The sequence below is a fragment of the Pelodiscus sinensis genome, chromosome 13, assembly GCF_052426305.1.
Source record: "Pelodiscus sinensis isolate ZL-2025 chromosome 13, ASM5242630v1, whole genome shotgun sequence".
Classification (NCBI taxonomy): domain Eukaryota; kingdom Metazoa; phylum Chordata; order Testudines; family Trionychidae; genus Pelodiscus; species Pelodiscus sinensis.
In genome coordinates, this window is record NC_143064.1 from 20,219,373 (window position 1) to 20,239,151 (window position 19,779).

Below are 19,779 nucleotides of genomic sequence, written 5' to 3' on the forward strand. Positions count from 1 at the left end.
GTGGGCTGTGCCCAAGAGAGCTCATGATACCATCTCCATGTTTTGTTAGTCTGTAACTGCTACCAGACCATTTGTTGTTTTTTTCTATATACATATATCATCATGAGCTGTCATGAGCACAACCTCTCCTCAGTTTGTCACCGCCAAGGTCTCATCAGTGGAAAGCAAGATATTGTAACAAAGAGCTTCAATGTGTTAAGCAGAAATACTGCCCTGGGCGTGACTCAGCCCTGTACCATTTTTCCCCTGGGGGCAGCACAGTCCCCAGCCCTTGTAGCAGCCAGCAGAGGCAGAGCAAGGGGGCAGCACTAGATCAGTATCCTCCCCTGTCCGTCAAAGCGCGGCAGCCAATGGCCGTGACGGAGCGGTGGGTGTGACGCTGACGCAGTGACGTACACTGCGCTCGGCGGCCGGGAGGGCGGCTGCTCGGACGTACGCGCGCACGCCGTCAGTTTCCCCAAGATGGCGGCGGCCACCAGCGGCGAGATTTGTTGTGGCGAGGCGCCCGCGAGCGGAAAGCGGGGCCACCTGGGCATCCCCGAGGCGGTGTTCGTGGTGAGAGCCGCAGCCGGCGCCCCGCCGCGGGGGGAGGGGCGGCAGGCCGAGCCCGGGCGGCGGCGCCGGGTGGGAGCTGGGCCGGTTCCCGGCGCGGGGGTCCCAGAGAGCGGCGTGGAAAGGGGGCACCTGGCCCATCTCGGCCACGCCCCAGGGCCCGGCGGGGAAGGGCTCGCAGCCACCTGCGGCTTCTGATCCTCCTGCCCGCGCCGGGGCTGCCCCTTGACCCATCGCCCCCCCCGGGTGAGCCGCGGCGCGGGCCCCGTTTCCAGGGGCAGGGAGGCCCGGCTGCTTAGGCTCTCAGGCCGAGGGGGGTTCGGGAAGGTCGCTCCTGCGGTAACCGGCCGGCCCTGGTGAGGCCGCGGGTCCTGCTCTCTCCCTCTGTGCCGAGGTCGAATTGCTGTGACTCCTGACCGCAGTCGTTGGGAGCGCCCGTTGGGGGTGAGAGATGCAGTTCTGGGTTCAGCGCTGTGTCTGCCTGCTTCCAGGCTTGGATCCTGAGGAAGTGTTTGGTGGACATGAGTGTGTGTCCAGGGAGCGGGTTGGTATCTGAGGTTTCCTTTTGTGTAGTGTTTTAGGATCTTGTGTGATGATCCCTGGTTCGGTGTTTGTCTTCTACATTCAAAGCAGCAGTATTCAATATGAAGTGCTTTGTTTTTTCTTAAAGTGTTTTGATATCTCCAGAGTTTTTGAGGAAAACGAATGTCCCGTAGAGAGAAATTCTTTTGACTGTAAGATGGGGAGCCAACTCTTTTCCTTTCAGAAAATTAAACAGCATCTCACATCTTTGAAATGGTGTGCTTTTTTTTTGTTCTATTGAATTTCCTTGAAAAGTTGGAGGAAAAATAAATCTGCACTATGATCAACTTACTTTGATTATAAAGTTTAGACTGAAAATTGATGACCAATGGCCATATGGTGTTTAAGTTAGATAGGCAATTGCCTTTGCAAGTTCTTTAGATTGTTATTTAAAAAAAAGGAAAAGTGAATTTGAAAAACCTTAATAGAAAGACTGAATATTGTATAATATGAGGCTATAGGAAAAATTAATAAATTCATAATAATTTTAGGAACAAAGAATTTGCTTTAATGGCTCAGAGTAGCAGACTGTGACTCAGTGTCCAGTTTTCAAGAGTGGCTAATACTAAATGTTTCACAAAAAATTGCTAGAATCCTTGTATGATGGTTAGTGTTGTCCCCTGATGTGCTGACCATGATGCCTGCCTTCCTGCTCTCTGGGGTTCCCCACTACCCAATAATGCTGGGCCAGATTCTCTAGTCTCCTCTAGACAAGGTACAGAGTTGGGGTTACCGCCCCCTTTCGGAGCAGCACAGACAGTGAAGCAGTTCAGCTCTGGTAGGACTTGGCTCTGAGGACTCAGTATCCAGGAGAACAATCATTAAAGGGGACCAAAACCCCACATGAATCTGTTGTACTCTGTAGAAGTTTTACATAGTGAAGGCTCATAAAGGTCACCCACTATATCAATGAAAGAAGGAGATGCACAGTGGTTGCCCTCCATAGCAGTTATTTGCACTGGGATTGATAATAAATAAAAGTGTTTTTTATTAAGTACAAAAAGTAGGATTTAACTGGTTACAAATGAGAACAGTCTGATAAAAGTAAGTTACTAAATTACAATGAACAAAAAAGCTGTTTAAGGTAATGCAAATTCTTACCTTAACAGCTGTTCTCAGGTTAAAGCTTTGTCGGAGTTGATTTTTACTCTAGTTTGGGCCTACAGCTTTTCAGAGTTCCTTAAGTATCCTTTTAGGGTGGGCCAGACAATTTCAAAAGCGGGTTGAAGACAAAGTCTGATTGCTTAAATAGACTTTTCCCCAGGGTGACAATTCTTTCTTCAGTGCGTCCCACCACATGAAAAATTACCAGGTTCAAGATGGATCCCAGAACCTGGTCGCATGGTCATATGTTTTTCTAGGACCAGCTACAGTTTGGACTTAAAAGCCAAACATGACCATTCATGCTTTGAGTGCTGAGTCATTAAGTTTCCAGGTATTGTTACCACATTTAGAATGAACACATTTACTGTTCATATTTCTAACTTCACATTCTTCTAATCATTTCCCTTATTCCTTGTATTTCTATTACGTATTATTTTGCATGTGTGCAAAACTGATCACCATGGCCAGGATTTTCAAAGGTGACTTTGTCGGGGTGGGCAAAATATGGCCCACCAAACATTTCCCTCCAGCCCACTACGATCCTCTGGGATTCTAAAAATCCCAGGGCACAACACTCAGGTTGCCTGCCTGCCATAGCCCTGACCATGTTGCCCCGGGAAGTGGCCTGCTGCTGCTAGCATTTGCCACACCACTCTTTGGGTGGTGTGAGGCCACAATGGCATGCAAGTAGCCTGCCCGCTGCCCACCTAAGAGCTCTACTGTGCTGCCAGCTGGGAGCCACCTATGGCAAGGGCCTCCTGCCCAGGGTCACAGCATGCACCTCACACCCCATTCAGCACCCCAGCCCTCTGTTGCATCTCTGAACTTCTTCCTGGACTCAAACTGCCTCCCAGTTCCCTGTCCCTCAATCCCCTGCCTGGAAATCCTTCCTGTGCCCAAACTCCATCCCAAACCTCCCTACCCCTTGATTAATATGATAGAAAAGAGTGGCTGTGAACACTTACCAAAATTCTGAGAGTGGCCCCCTGAAAAATTATTGCCCACTCCTGCTTTAGGTGCTCAGTTGGACACCTTGATTTTTAGAAAGAGCTGAGCACCTACCCTCCTACATGACAAACTAGGCCCACAAAATCACTCAACCCTTTAAAAATTGTTGGCTATTTATCCATCAGTTTGTATAAAGTCAATAGTTTCAGAATTACTTCACAGTGTAGTTCTTTAACTTATTGCTTTGTTTGGTCTTTTGACTACAACTGCATATGGAGCAGAAGTTTTTATTGAGCTGTCAGTGATGACATCTAGATCTCTTCTTGAATATGATAGTTAATTTGGAGCCCTGGATGTCAGTACATATTTAAAGTAGAGATGTAATAGTGTACTTTTTAAAATAGTTATATGCAATGCTACTTCACACACCCACCTACCACTGCTGCCTCTGTATCAGCACAGGGGAGGCAGGTGGGAGTTGAATATTTCCTCTCCCTCTTCCCCCTCTCCCCATGCTGCTGCCTCTATTTCAGAGGTAGCAGTGCTTGGAGGTGGGGAGGCAGGAACTGATGCCCACAGGGAGCCAGCTTTTAAGCAGGCTCCCCGTAAACAGCTCCTCGGGAGCCGCATGCCTTCCCTGTATTGCTGGCTATGATTACAAGTCAGAAGCACAGAGGAAGGAAACGGGGGCATGCAGAAGCTGGCTTAAAAGCCGGCTCCTCGCAAGCACTGGCTCCCACGTTTTCTTCCATTCTTTGCTGAAAATTTCAGCGGTTACACATTTCCAAAAAACCTCTTCTCCCCTCCCTCCCCCATTTTAACATCCCTAATTTAAAGTTACTTTCCCCCATGTTACTTCCTTAAAATTCATTGCTAGAAAATGCATCTGCCATTATCTGTCCAACTGTTTAACATTTAGGAAGAGACATGCCTTAGAGATTTATAGTTTTTTTTCAGACCTAAGGAAGAACTCCATGAAGCTTTAAAGCTTGTCCCTTCCATCAGTACAGCTGTTGGTCCAATAAAAAGATACCGCCTCTCCTATTTATGGTATTTCTCATGCCCTAAACCAGGGCTACTCAACATGTGGCCCGTGGTGCAGTTTGGGTTTATGCGGGGTTTAACACATGGCCTGTGGGTGGGAGCCAAAACACAAAAGTAGTCAATATAATGGTCTTCTGTTGATATGGATTTTAGTAGTTAAATTCCTGGACTATCATAGCTCGTTAAAAGTGCTGTCATATGGGTGGAAATCGGGTAAATATTGCATTTTATTAATATCAACAGAACTGACTTAAATAAGGCCTGCATGTTGTGTAGTCTTGCCTTAATCTTTGTATCCATACCTGTCATATACTTGCATGTATATGCAGCCACACTTAAGTTGCAGTCCTTGGCATGTTCTGAGAGTATCATTGTGGCCCCCAGGGCTTCTAAAGTTGAGTAGCACAGCCCTAAACAGTGTCATTTGAAAATCTTAAACCATCTTGCACTTTCTCGTATCTCCCATTCCAGATTATTAACATTCCAGTTTGGGCCCTTAGGCTATATCTCACTAAACATCTTTTGTTAGAACACAAAGTTACCATTTATTTTCTACTCTTTGCTTTTATTTCTTCCACACATTTTCAAGAGTATTTAGGTTCCTAGATATGTAGAGAAGCATCTGATGGGATTTTCAGAAGTATCTGTGCACCAAACTCCCAGTAATTTTCCATTTTCTAATGTATGACAGAATGACCACTTGGCCATAATTACTTGGGCCAGGTCTACAGTAGACCCAGCAGATGGCTTAGGGTATGCAACTATAGCTATGTAAAATACATAACTGGAGTCAGCTTACCATAAATCGAGCAGAAGGCTGACAAGAGCAAATGCTCCTGTTGGCTTCCCTTACTTCTGGTGAAAGGAGGAATACCAGACAGAAGTGGGGGTGCCCTTTGAGTTTGATTTAACAAGTGTTAGCTAGACTCACTAAATTGAACTCCAGAAGATTGATCGCGGCAGCAGCAATCTTCCTTATTACTCCTTTGTGAGGGAGACCCATTTTGTTCCTTAGCTTCCCTCACCTCCCCCCGCCAATATATTGTTGCTTCACCACAGAACTCCAGGAGATGAAGAATCATGATTTTCCTTTACTAAAGCCATGTTGGTCTGACAACTATATCGTGTGAATTTAGGTGTCTTATATTCCTTTACTGCTAAGTAAACTGAAGGAAATAGTTAAAGTAATCTGCTAACTGGTTTCCAGTATTCAGGATCACTTTTGCAGCATGCTACTGTCTAGTCCAGGGATGGGCAATAATTTTCTCAGGGAGGGGCCACTTCATGATTTTTGGTATATGGTCATGGGCTGTAAGGGGTGAGGGCTCAGGCAGAAGAGGTGCAGGAGGGGAACGGAGCAGGGAGAGAGACTTTGTGACAGCTTGAGTGTGTGTGTGATAGTGACTCTGTGCATGTGGCAGTGACATAGTTTGTGTACTGGCTGCTGCTGTATAAGTTTGAGAGAAGCCATACTCTGTCTCTTTAAGGCAGGAAAAGCTGTCCTTTTCTGTTGTCTCCCACCTCACACTCTCTGCAGAGATAGTGTGAGGGGTGTGTGTGTGTGTGTGACACACGAGCATTGAAATCTTAGAAACACTGTACTGTTTCTAAGGACAGGCATGCCTATTTTCGACTGGAGTACCTTCCTCTTCCTATCTGCAGAGATGGAGTACAGCGTTAGAGGGGGACCCTGACTGCAGAACTCCTCTTTTCTCTTGCCCCTGCACAGCTAGCAGGAGACTCCTGAAGCAGCTCAGGTGCTGGATGGAGCAAGGTGTGGGGAGAGGCAGCTGAACACAGGGTGGCAGCTATAAGTATGCATGCTCTACTCATCAGTTGGGCTGGCCTGATCTAGTCCCCTGGCCTGATTCTGCCCATCCCTGGTCTAGTCCTGTAGCATAGTAGCTGATCTTACTGAGAGACTGCATATTTTAAGTGCCTGTCCACTTCATTCTCATGTTCCTTTAGAATTCCTGAATGAATGCTGTTGATCCTATTGACTTGTTGCTGTATAGTTCAAAATAGAAATGTGGCGCTGTGTAGATGCGCCAAATTTCAAAATATACTATTTCAAAATTCAGTCGAAATAAGATGCTCAGATTGCATATTTTATTTTGAATTTAGGGTGCTGTGTAGATGCACCCTTACAGAGCATCTCGTCCTTACGGTGTCATGCTGCAATATTTAGAAATAGACATTAGTTTGGTACAGAAGGGATATGGAGGCGCCATCTTGAATCTTTCTTGAAGTGCCTTGAAATTATTGATGTCTGCATGTCTGGCAGCCCCTCTCACATAGGCAGCCAATTCTCTGATATGTGGGTTGATTAAAAAGTGTTAAAGGTATTGGTGACTTAGTATATTATTCAGAATGTTTATTATGAGTCATTGTCTAAAAAGAGAGTGATTCAATATGGAGTGTCACACTTGTTCAATGGCTAAGTTGGAAATAGACAATAAATGTGCATGCTCTTTGAGTTAACTAAATGTGTAACTCCTTATTGTCAGATAAAAGACCATCAGAGAACCAAATTGTGACAAAGGAGTGGATTGTTTATCTCTAGATGGAGAAGGTAAAGGGGAGCTGCTGATATTCCCAAGTGAAAGTAAGACTAAGAATTAACCCTGTTAGTGCAGCCCAAGGAGTTCAGTGCCACAGCTGGGATCTCTTTACCTGAAAGAGCTACTTGAAGTCTGTTGTGGGGTTTTGTGAATCAGTTTTACAAGTTGGTCTTAATACACTTTTGCAAGTTGTCCTCAAGAAGTAGGAATGTGGTGTTCCTAGTTAAGAAATTAGTCTGGGAAGATGAAGTTTTGTGTTTATATATCATGCTTATATGGTGCCTCTCAGCCAGAAGGTGCTACATAAAAGGCATCTTTGAAATGTGATATCCTGACTCCTGGTGTAGTGTTATGTCCACTGGACTTTGTAGATTGCTGCCTCCTGATGTATTCATGTGAGCTCCTCCTACTTCAGATGAAGCTTGTCATTCACATTTTGCTGTTGGCTCTATGCTGAGAGAGCAGGTTGATTGCACTTGCCTATTTGGGCCAAGTGCACAGTGAGTCTCTCTGGAAATAAAACCACTTGCCTGCCTATTTAAATAAATATAATTGCAGTAAAATATCATTAACACACAGAGTTTGTATTAACAGCACAGGTTTTTTCATTAAATTAGTAAAGAATGGAATAAGGATGTTAAATGTCGACTGACTAATCAAATCAATGCATTTTGCATCAACTATTCGATTAGTCTATAGGGTGCCTCTGCCTTTGAAGTGTAGCAAAAGCCATCAGGCTGTTGCTACACTTCAAAGGCAAAAGTGCCACATGGAGCCTGGGACCATTGGGGAATCCTGCGGCGAGCAAAGATGAGTGATATATTAAGGGAAAATTATTGAACTAAGGCATAAAATGATTTTAGTTCAGAATAACGTTTTTCTACTTAATATCTCTCATATCATTAGATCTTGGGTTTCTATAAAAGTCTTAATTTTATCTTTTTCTTAAAGGAGGATGTAGATTCTTTTATGAAACAACCTGGAAATGAGACTGCAGATGTAGTACTTAAGAAACTGGATGAACAGTATCAGAAGTATAAGTTTATGGAACTTAACCTTGCTCAGAAGAAAAGAAGGTGAGTTACAATTTTTTCAAAGTTTAGAAATGAAAAATAAGACTTCAAAAAAGGTTAAATTTTGCAAAATATTTCCAACTGCTTTAAGTAACGGGGTGCTAGCAATGGAAATAATGCAGTAAATTTGGAAAGATGCAGTTTCTCCTTTTTTCCATAGACTGATGAGCAATGTCAGTAAATTTGTTTAAAGCTTGATAGTCTTTAAGGCCAGAAATGACTACTGTGATTGTGTAGTCTGATCACCTGCATAGCATAGTTCATAGAATTTCCCCAAGGCACTTTACAGCAATCCCAGAACTTTTTTAAACTTATTTTTATATAAAATAAAAACACAATAAAACAATCTATATAAATATATATACAAGAGGGAAATAGCATTAAATGTAACAAAATTCAACATACATTGTTTGGTAAACCTGGAAAAAGCAAAACAAAAAACCCAGACATGCAGAAGTTATGTAAGACATCGGTCACTTAAGTGACTAAATAGATGAGAGAACATAAACTATGACTATCCAGGACTAATTTATACTAAACTGCAAAAGTAATAATTATTTTCATATATGACAAGACATCCTCATTTTTCCCAAGTGTTTCTAACAGTCATTTTTTCCATTAATTCAATAATATAGAACTCGCTAAGCCAGTCTGTATGTGGGAGGAATTGTAGATTTCCTTTTTTCCCCCCAAAATAACTCTAGTGTTCACTAAAATAGTTACTGCAATCCATTTCTTAATTTTAACTGGTAGTACCAGCTCATCCAGCAGCCTTAAAATAAGTAAGCTTGGAGAAGGAAAGATAGAATCACTAATTTTTTGAGAGCACAGACGATGGCATTTCAGAACACATGGGTTTTTCTTGTTCAAGCAGAAGTTATCTTTCAGAAAGACATCAAGTCTTGTTGAAAGACTTGAACTTTTTGGTGTTGCTGAAATAAGTTGCCCAGGACCTAGGAACTATACTGTGACGGCCTGCCTGCTTGGCTACCTAATTGCTTGTAAGCCTAAGGAGCTGACTGAAATTGAAATAATTGTCAGATCTTACTGCTGCCTGTAAGTGAATAGGGTCATGAAACTGACAAGGCTTTTGTTAATTGTACTCAATGCTACTTTGGAGAAAGCTGCAAGAAGTAACAAAGGCAGATACTGTGGTGTGTTTTTATTGATGGGGATCTTTATGTATCAATTAGTCAAGTGTCGGCCTTTACAGTCAACCTGGCAAGCTGCAGGGGAGTCTGGTCTTGCCAAAGAGGCAAATGCACAAGTAGGAGAGCTGGCAATAAAGCAGGCAAGTTTCCATCAAAAGATTTGTCCAAATTCCCACATTCAAATAGAACTTTCAATTTTGATTGATCAGCATTTCTGGAAAATGTTCAATTGGAGAATTTCTAACCGGCTCTAATTTTAATTCTTTGCTCAGAGTAAAATATGCTTGTTCCATTCAAATTTTTCTTGCATTCATTGTATTAATTAGAATGTTGGAACATGCCTGATATACCTAGCCTCCCTTGATAGAGCTCTTGTATGTTCAGAAGTGAAGAGTTTGTGTTAACTTCTAGGCCTAATTATGACTTTTTAATACCTTATTAAAATGAACAGAGAAGGCTTGTAGAACTTGTTTGTACAATTAAAAAAAGATTGGATTTTATAATAGATAATTGTTGGGGGAATCTATATGTGCACAGTGCTTAATTATGACTTATTAATTCACAGGCTAAAAAGTCAGATTCCTGAAATTAAACAGACATTAGACATTTTAAAACATATGCAGAAGAAAAAGGTAAACTATTTCAATTATATAATGGGGTATGAATAAATAAAGCTAACAGTTTTTCCATACTTGCAGAAAACATTTCAATAAATGCTTCTTCGGAGGATACACTTAATATGCTTTTATAAAGTATAGTGGAATTATTTTTAAGGCATATAATTTTATTTACTATCTTTCAGAAAGTTAACATTCTCCTTCTCGACTTCACTTTTAATAACTGCAAATGATCCACTTAATAGTCCATGGAGCCCAAGCTGTTATCTTTACAGCAGTTTCTAATGAGTGTAGAATATCAGCATCTTACAGCATAGTTTCATCAATCTTGGGATTTTAACTTCTGTCTTGAAGTAAAAATTTATAGTACAGTCTCTTCCCAACTTACAGATCGGTTACAGACCAAGCAATTGGTCATAACTCGGTTTGTTCGTAAGTCGGACCTCATAGTTACACACGACCGCACTGTTTGTAAGTCGACCGTTCGCAACTCGGGGACCGGCTGTAGTTTCTCCCGCCCCACCGAATTTAGTATTCATAATGATAGTAAAAGCTGCTACCCAGCCTTGTATCATTTGGAAAGTTCTATAAACCAACATTTCTGATTTTCATTGAAATTCTGTTTTAGAACCAGTTGGTGTTGGGCTAGCAGGCTCCTTACTTTGGTCTGCGTGACTCCCCAAAAGTAATGACATGTCCCTGCTGATCCTAGATGGAGGAACAGACACAGGGGTTCCATGCTCTGCCCCACCTCAAGTGCTGGTTCCAAAGCTCCCATTGGCCAGGAACCTCTGACACCCAAACTCCTTCCCAAGACAATGCCCTGCATCCATTCCATGCCCAGGCCTGAGCCCACTCTTGCACCTAAACTCCCCTGCCAAGCCTGAACCTTTTGGTCTTAGCCTGGAGCCCCCTCCTGCACCTGAAACCCCTCATCCCTGACTCCACCCCAGTGGGAGCCCGTACCCCTCTCCTTCAACGAAACCAACCATAAGCATAGGTTTATCGGGTAGTTGAGTCAACTATTCGCATATCTTCCCTATCCCCCTGCTGCCTCTATCAGAGGCAGCAAGGTGTGGGGGAAGCAGGAGCTGGTGCTGGGGAGAGCCAGCTTAAAAGGCGGTCCCCCCCTTCCCCCCCCCCCGTGCCAGCCCTCTGGTGCCACCTGCCTTCCCTCCCCCTCACACACACACTGCTGCCACTATTAGAGGCAGCAATGTGAGCGGCGGGGAAGGAGGGGGCAAGGGGAGGCTGTTGTGAAGTAGCTCCTGTCCGTGGTGGCCCAGGCTGGGGCTGCTCCATCTAGGCAGGCAGCCCGACTCTCGCTAGGTCCGGGACCTACCCACATGAGCCAGGACTGAGCGCTTCTTCCCTTAATCGTGTAGTCGATAATAATTCTATCAACTACATGATTAGCGAATTACCCACCTCTTAACATCCTTAGCCCCAGCACAAACCTCACATCCTGAATCCCTCATTTCTGGAGCCATCCCCCTGCCTCGCACCAGAGTCCTCTCTCTCACTCAGATCTCCTAAATCAACCAGAATATTTAACCCCTCCACCACCCGGCATTCTCCCAATGTGCTAGATTTAAAAAAGCTTTTAATATACTTAAAAGAGAAAAGGCAGAAAAATATTTTTACTGTAGTTTCTGTATTGCTATCTTAACCATTTGCAATGCAAGTAGCAACTTCAAGTTCTGTGATCTATCTTAAGGAATCCACAAACCCAATGGAGACCAGGTTTTTATTGGCAGATAACCTCTACTGTAAAGCATCAGTTCCTCCTACGGATAAAGTCTGTTTATGGTTGGGGGTAAGTAGCTACCTAATTTCTCCAAGTTATTTTTTAAACAATTAAATCGGTAGGTTCGTAAGGTTTCTCTATTCCTCATAGTTGGTCAAAATTCTGTACAATCACTGAGTTTAATGCAATTGGATGAAGTACAGGCAGTCCCTGGGTTACGTGGATCCGACTTATGTCAGATCCCTACTTACAAATGGGGTGAGGGAACACCGCACTAGCTGCGCCCCCCCCTTCCCCCAGCAGACCGCCGAGACGCGCCGCGGCGATCCCGCCGCCTGCATCCTCCGCAGCGAGAAAAGCTGCTCCGTGTCTCCCTGGTCTGCTGGGGGAGGGGGGGCGCAGCTAGTGCACCCCCCCTCCCTCCCAGCAGACCAGGCTTTTCTCGCTGACGCCTGGGGTAGAGCAGCTGGGGGGCTGCCAGGTTGGTCCCACAGCGCCGAGGTGCGACGCTACTGGACCAACCCAACAGCACCCCAGCTGCTCTGCCCCAGGCATCCCCAAGTCAGCCGCTGCTGAAACAGATCAGTGGCTGACTACAGGAAGCCGGAAGCAGAGCTGCTTCCCCCCCCGGGCTTCCTGGAATCAGCTGCTGATCACTTTCAGCAGCGGCTGACTTGGGAACACCTGGGGCAGAGCAGCTGGGGTGCTGCCTGGTTGGTCCAGTAGCGCCGAGGAGCGGTGCTGCGGGACCAACCCAGCAGCACCCCAGCTGCTCTGCCCCAGGCGTGTCCGATTCACCCGCTGCTGGTCAGTTTCAACAGCGGCTGAATCTGGATGCCAGTTCCGACTTACATACAAATTCAACTTAAGAACAAACCTACAGTCCCTATCTTGTACGTAACCCGGGGACTGCCTGTATGAGGAAAGTTAAGTACCTGATGTAATTTCTAAAAGTGTAATTATGGTCAAAACTAGAAAAACTAGTGATCCAGTAACTGGTCCCTGTACCAGCCTCCAGTGAGTTGAGTGCGAAAAGGTCTTCAGAATCTAGTTCCTACTATTTAATGGACAAGTAACTTGCATAACTATAGTCCATATGACTAAAAATCACCTGGATTAGAACTGTTGAGGAAGAGATGACTTTCTAATCATAACTGTATATTTTCAGTTGGCTTTTTCTTACTTTGTGTGATGACCAACAACTGTCAATAAATTCTGAGATGTGAATATTTTTACTAGAAATCTTGTTGATTATGCTTGCAACAGAACATGATAGTCCTAGACCTGGAAGGGACTTCTAGAGGTCATCAGTTCCAGTTTCCTGCACTCCTGGCAGGACCAAGCACCATCCACCATCCCTGACAGGTGTTGTCCAACATGCTCTTAAAAATCTCCAAGGATGGTGATTCCACAATCTCCCTAGGCAGTTTTTTCCAGTGCTTAACCACCCTGTTTTTCCTAATGTCCAACCTAAACCTCCTTTGCTTTAATTAAAATCTATTGCTGCTTGTTTTCTCCTCAAAGGTTAAGGAGAATAATCTTTCACCTTCCTCCTTGTAACAGCCTTTTAGTGTCCCCTTTCAGTCTTCTGTTCTTCAGACTAAAAAACCCAATTATTTGTTTTCCTTCGTAAGTTATATTTTTTAATCCTTTAATCATTTAGTTTATCTTGTATAGCTAGTCTGCAGTTTACATTGGCTCTACTGCTTGTAACAATAAAACCTGACAGGGAAATGTAAACCTGTTAGGAGCTTCATTTAATCTGTTTTGCTCAGTGCTCATATTTAACATTCTAATGAGCCATAAATTCTGATTTGGCTTTTCTTTAAGATAAAATTCATCAGAATGATTAATTATAGGTATTTCATTATTGCACTGTGCTTCCAAATACCAGTCCACACTGCCTTGAAGGATATGCCCAATAAAGTAGTCTGTTTTGATAGTTACGTCTGCTAAGGTTTTTGTTTGTTTTCAGTGTGCTTAGTCATATATAGCCTCCTACAATCTTATTCACAAAGTATCTACATTGTATTTCAAATGAGGAAAGTATTTGTCTTGTATTTTATTTATAGGGCACTTACAAACTTTGCATCTAAGCAGATAATGAGGTGCCTGGGTCAAAGGTTTTAAACAGAAAAGACCTCAAGTATTTAAGCAGTATCTAGCAGGGATATTCGTGTCCCCTTATCTGTAAAGATAACTAATGTTTGTTTGAGACCACCTGTCCCTGAACTCTCTATGCAAGAACTGAATCAACTGTTTAGGACCAAAACACTGGCTGCACACAGAGCTGTGTGATGCTCTCTTACTCAATTTAATCTGCACAAAAGCCTGATCCACCTGGGAGATTGATTTAGTGGGTTTTCACTATACCTGCTAAATCGACTGCAGATTGCTCTCCCATCGACTCTGGTCCAGCACTGAAATGAGAAGTGTAAGATAAGTTGACAGGAAAATTTCTCTAATAGACCCAGTGCAATAAAAGTTGACTGAAGCTAAGCTGACTCCAACTAGGTAACGTCAGTCGACTTAATGCCACAGTGTAGATCTACCCTTTGTGTAGAATAACACTGTCCACAGCAGCATTTGCTAGTTGGGTTTTTTCCTTATGAAGAAAAGCACTTAGTAAGGGCTTGAAGTACAATAGTTTTGGAAATGTTTAGAACTTCATTTGAACCGGAGTATCCTTTTATTAAATATCAGATTTTCCAAAGGATTGCTCCCTGAGTGCTATCTTCATAAGAGCTTGCCTGCAGAATTCTTACATATAATTTTGGCTCCATGAAAGCTGTTGCAGACTTTTGGGTGTGGTGTCATTTAAAACTCAAAATATGAGGCCAAGGGCATTTCTGCATTGAATATTTGTTGCCATCAAGTGCTAAACAGACATAAAATTATTAGCACCGGTCCCCAAATAAAAGTTGAAAAACTGTGTATAACTCTTAGTACATTATTGTCACAAAGTGGAAAAGTGCTCTGGGGTCTCCAGCACCTTCACTTGACATTATTGGTCTTTCTACATGGGAACTCACTTACCAAGAGAACATTGTATTTGTCATGCTTATATCAAAATAGAACTTCTTCCTAAATTGCATCAGATGGTTTTGTTCATTTCTGTTACTGGGTATACTAGAGTAAGATCATTCTGCTGTTGCATCTGGCTGTTGTCAGAAGACTTTATTAAATGTATTGTTTAATGTTTTGGAGAAACTCTTGCTAAGGGAGCCCTCTTCTATTTTGAAGACAAATGTTAGAAGCATCCATTTTTACTTAAAATGACATGGGTAGAAATATTTGTAAGCCTTTTGCAGATTTTACTTCTTAAATACTGAGGTGATAGAAGCCACACATGGATTCCTGCATTGTACCTGCTTTTTGTTTGCATAGCTTTGATGTATATCTGTGAGTTTGTCTAAAAAGTATGTTAAAAACCGTCCAAAATGTTTGTAACTTCCCGTTGGATAGAGTTAATGTTTTCCTTAAAGCCTTCAACCTAGAGTAAAAACCTTATTAAAATTAACCATCTCCTTTCTTAGGCCAATGTGATGCTTGAATATGATATTGATGAAGCTCAAGCTCTGTTAGAAAAGAATCTGTCTACTGCCACAAGAAATCTCGAGTCACTAGAGGAAGACCTGGATTTTCTTAGAGATCAGTTCACCACCACAGAAGTTAGTATCCTTTTGGTGGAATGGATGTGGGGGAGAACTTTCATTTAAACTTTGGTATACATTTTTCTCACTTCTACACAGATAAATATTGTTTAGAAAGAGAAATGCATTATTCAGCTTTGCTTACTCACTTTCCCTAAGAAAACCAGTGGATGGAGGGTTAACACGCAGGGGACTCGAAGGGGCCAATAGCATCACTCCCTATTTGAACCCCCAGATTTAATAGTTGAGGTCTGCTTATAGCCTGTGCCCTGACTCCAAAGATAGTTCTTAAATGCAACAGTTTAGGCTGCTTGCAGCTTTGCCTTTGGGGCAGGGACTTTGTTATAAAAAGAGGGAGGGGCAAGGTGATTAAGAATAACAAAAGGCTGGTTATATAGGTAATTGAAGGATCGTTAGACCATCAAGAAAACCTTGCCAGGTACTCCACTTAAAAATGGGGGGGGAGGGGAATATAGGAATGAGTGTTGTGTTGCAGGGATTTGTATTTGGAACACTACTGTTAAACTTCTCATAAATGTTCTTGGGGCAAACAGTGACTAATCCAAAGCTGACTGCAAAGAGATACAAAGGGATCTCACAAAACTGGATCATTATGTTGCCCAAAGGCAGATAATATTCAGTGTTAAGTACAAAGTAATGCACATGGGAAAAATACAATCCTAACAGATACAAAAATGATGGGGTCTAAAATAGCTGTTACCACTCAAGAAAGAGATCTTGGAATCATTGTGGTGAGTTCCCTGAAAATATCTGTTCAATGTGCAGTGGCAGTCTAAAAACTAAAAAGCTAACAGAATATTTGGAGTCATGAGGAAAGGAATAGATAAGACAAAATACCATCTTGCCTCTATATAAAATCAGTATATGCCCACATCTTGAATACTGTATGCAAACCTGGTGACCCCGTTTAAAAAAAGATGTATTGGATTTGGAGAAGGTACAAAAAGGGCAACAGAAATGATTAGGGGTAAGGAACAGCTTCCATATGAGGAGAGATTAATAAGACTGGGACTCTTCAGCTTGGAAAAGAAATGACTGAAGGATGGGGGGATATGTTAGAGGTCGTCAAAATCATGGAAGGTATGGAAAAATAGAATAAGGAAATGTTAATGATTCCTTCTCTACTATAACACAAGAAGCTGAACCAATTACATTTAGAGGCTGATGTAAAACAAACACAATAAATTATTTTTTCAGTCAACTTATGGAACTCTTTGCCAGAAGATGATGGAAAGGCCCAAACTATAGCAGGGTTTCAATAAGAACAATATAAGTTCAAGGAGGATGGGTTTATCAATGGCTACTAGCCAGAATGGGCAGGGATAGTGTCCCTAACTTCTGCTTGCTAGAAGCTGGGAATGGGCAACAGGGGATGGATCATGATGATTCTCTTCTGTTAGTTCTTCCTGAAGCACCTGGCATTGGCCACTGTCAGTAGACAGGATACTGGGCTAGAAGGAACTTTGGTCTGACCCAATATGGCCATTCTGATTGTCTTATACAGAGGTGAAATGTATCTGTGCCTGGTGACAGTGACAGGATCGGCAGTGTCTGCAGTACAAGGAACAGGGGCGGGCACATGTTTCTGGTGGCTCGATCGTCCCAAACACGCTTCCCGCAACAGAAAGGACACGGGGCAGCCGCCCACTATGCAGCCCCACCCTAGCCATGGTGAGGCTGCCCCAATAGGGACAGCCTCACCGTGGCCCGGCTCCAGCCGCAGCACATCAGGGCAGTCCACAGCGCCACTCACTGTGGGAGGACGGGAGGAGAACTTCTTGTTCATGCGCAGGCAAGCACATTATAGGGAATGGAACTCCCCAGTGGGCGCAGCTCATTAGCAGCTAGGGGCCTGGCCTAGCAGAGTGCCATGGCCCGGCAGGCGGGGTTTGCGGCCCGCTACCAGTCCGCGGACCGGTGCTTGGGAGCCGCTGATCTGTGCTCATTGCTAGTTGAAGAATGTTGCTGTAGTTATTTATTAGTTCTGGAGGGGAGCTGTTAAGGTTTCAAATTTTGCCAATGTTAGACATTCAGTGCTGAAAAATTCATGAGTGGCTGAAATGGGCAAATGTTGCAACCAATTGAGAATAAGTTGTAACCGGAAGCTGTTTTAGCTTTGACATATAAGAGTGGAAGTAAACACAAAGGGAGAAATGTATGTGCAAAAATAAGTACTTGTTAACATGTAGCTTGTCTGAACGAAGGATGGGAAGTGACCATGTATAGCTTCTCCATTAGTTGTCAGAAATTCCACAGCATCAAGGTTCTGCACTGGAGACAGCTGTTCTGTTAATCAGTTTCTATATTGTTTGTCTGCATCACTGAAACAAGCAAAGTTAACTTGAGTGAATCTATGTGGATGGTTCTGCAGTTAATTATCTTTTTGCATTGTAGCAGCTTCCTTAACTATGCCCTCAGATATGGCTAGAGTTTATAATTGGGATGTAAAGAGAAGAAACAAGGATGATCCTTCCAAAAACAAAGCATAGTTCTAGCAATTTTAAATGTTTACTATTTCCAAATACTTTTATTTTAAACACCCCCAAAATTCATCCTGAAGGGACTAAGTTAATAATTTCAATAAATGATAAAATATATAACTCAATAATAATGGTGAGCACCATTTTATTTATTTGTAAACTCACAATTTGGTTTCATGCATGCTTCATGAAATTATGAATTATTTGAAAGGATACCACATGGTCCGGCAAAGGACATAGCATTTTTACCAACTCAGTCCATTTGTCATAAGTAAATTCTTACTTGAGAGTTTATCTAAAGATGTGAGGTGCATGTATGAAACTGAGGTTAGGACATTTTATTGTACTGTGAGGGTTTCCTTTCATATTTGCTGATGTGTTGTATACACTTGATGAGGTAAACTTTTTGGGGTGAGGAAGACATGCAGCTGATATTTTAGCAAACAGGGAAAACAGTAAAATCCTAGTTTTTCTTTTAGTCAATTACTGCTTTGGCAACATCAACCCACAAGCATTCCCAGAGATCCACTTTGGATAAACTTGATTATCAAGTTTGGGTTAGCCAATTGAGAGCTACTGAATTTTCTGCACTTTACATATAACAGTTCAAGATGTCTTCAGAAAAGAACACTCTGCGGGTTTCATTCAATGAACAGCACAAGCTATGTCAAGACTGCAGATTCTCACCCAATCCCCTATGACTGACTGTCTCTCTCTCTCTCTCTCTCTCTCTCTCTCTCTCTCTCTCTCTCTCTCTCTCTCACACACACACACACACACACACACACACACACACACACACACACACACACACACACACACACACACACACACACACACACCTTCTTTGCAGAAATATAGAACTAGGCCATCAAAATGCTAATACACTGTAATAGAAGAACATCCCCAATTACAGCCCTTAGACAAGAAGATGACTAGTTCAAATATCTTAAGCCTCCTAGGTAAAACCTGTATTAAATATGGATAGTCTCTTTGAGCACAGCTTCTGTTGCTAAACAGGCTGAGTATTTTTTTCCAGTTATAATGAAGCCTCACAAGATTGTTGCCTTTACCTCTGCAGTTTCCTCCTAAAACAAAATGCACACCTGGTGATGAAATTAGTGGTTAGTATTTACACTGCTGAGTAACTGGTAATACAAGTTTTGCTAGAAAATAAATGCAAATGTTAACTGTTCTATCTTCATGTAATAAACAATATACCTGTAAAGTTTTTGTACTTTTATTTCATGATATTAAAACAGTGAAACTCAACACTTGTGGCAAACATCTCTTTTTGTGAATTTTTCTTAGTCTTGCACCTAAACTTGGATAATTCTTTAATCCCTTGGGCTATGTCTATACTGCAGGCTTCTTGTGCAAGAATTGTTTTGCACGAGTTCTTGTGCAAAAGGTCTTGCGCAAGAGCGTGTCCACACTGCCGTGTGCTTTTGCACAAGAGGTGTGCTTTTGTGTAAGCCGTGTGCATGCTCTCTTGCGCAAGAAAGCTGTGATGGCCATTTTAGCTATAGGGGTTTCTTGCGCAAGAAACCCCTAGGCCCATCCACACTGCTTTCTTGTACAAGAGCTCTTGCGCAAGAGAGCTTATTCCTTTTGGGGAGAGGAATAACTCTTGCGCAAGAAGCCCTCTTTTTTGATGCTTTAGTGTAAATTTACTTGTTCAAGAACACACGTGCAGTGTAGATGCTCTGCAAGAAGCCTGCAGTGTAGACGTAGCCTTAGTGAGGGGAGAGAAAATGTGGGTATAGCAACAAGTAACTAAATTGGCTAGACTGAAGAGGGGAAAGCTATGTCAAGACAGGAAAAGGTTACTGTAAGCCCAATATGAGACTTCCAGAATTTGAGTGAAGATAGAAGAGAGGGAGATTGTTAGATGCCTGATTACAATTGGGCCATCTTCTAATTGGGAGTAGTCCAAGCTAATTCCATGATTTCAAGTTTGAGAGCTGGGGCAAATAATTCAATTGTCAGAGGTGAGAGAGATTAGGAGGGGAAGTGAAAAGTTTAAGATTTGTCACATTTCAACAAACCAGTGGAGATGAGGGTAGGTAAGTAGACTGCAGTCTTGAGAAAGAAGTGACACTGACAAGAGACTAATGAAAATAGGTACTCTAGACCCACTTTCTTACTAAAGTGCAAAAGTTAAATGTGTAGGGTGCCCAGTAAGAACCTGATGTAAATTATTTCCTAATTCCTAACCTGATTTGAGTCTGTGCGTGTCATATCTA

General features: G+C 42.6%; 1 protein-coding gene across 2 annotated transcripts; it reads left to right on the forward strand.

Annotated features, from left to right (window-relative positions):
* The first annotated feature begins 398 nt into the window (after positions 1 to 398).
* VBP1 (VHL binding protein 1) lies at positions 399 to 18,805 on the forward strand. Of its 2 annotated transcripts, XM_075940958.2 has the most exons (6): positions 399 to 555; positions 7,743 to 7,867; positions 9,581 to 9,647; positions 11,350 to 11,448; positions 14,916 to 15,054; positions 17,472 to 18,805. In XM_075940958.2, the coding sequence occupies exons 1-6, from the start codon at positions 463 to 465 to the stop codon at positions 17,540 to 17,542; spliced, it is 594 nt and encodes a 197-aa protein (XP_075797073.2). In that variant the 5' UTR covers positions 399 to 462; the 3' UTR covers positions 17,543 to 18,805. The 2 variants fall into 2 exon arrangements, with proteins under 2 accessions (XP_075797073.2, XP_089637970.1); XM_089781844.1 differs by lacking the exon at positions 11,350 to 11,448.
* The last annotated feature ends 974 nt before the right edge of the window (positions 18,806 to 19,779 follow it).

Coding starts and splice junctions, on each gene's coding strand:
- VBP1 (XM_075940958.2), top strand. CDS start 463: ATGGCGGCGGCCACCAGCGGCGAGATTTGTTGTGGCGAGGCGCCCGCG. Junction 7,868..9,580: donor CTTGCTCAGAAGAAAAGAAG/GTGAGTTACAAT, acceptor ATTAATTCACAG/GCTAAAAAGTCAGATTCCTG. Junction 9,648..11,349: donor AACATATGCAGAAGAAAAAG/GTAAACTATTTC, acceptor ATCTATCTTAAG/GAATCCACAAACCCAATGGA.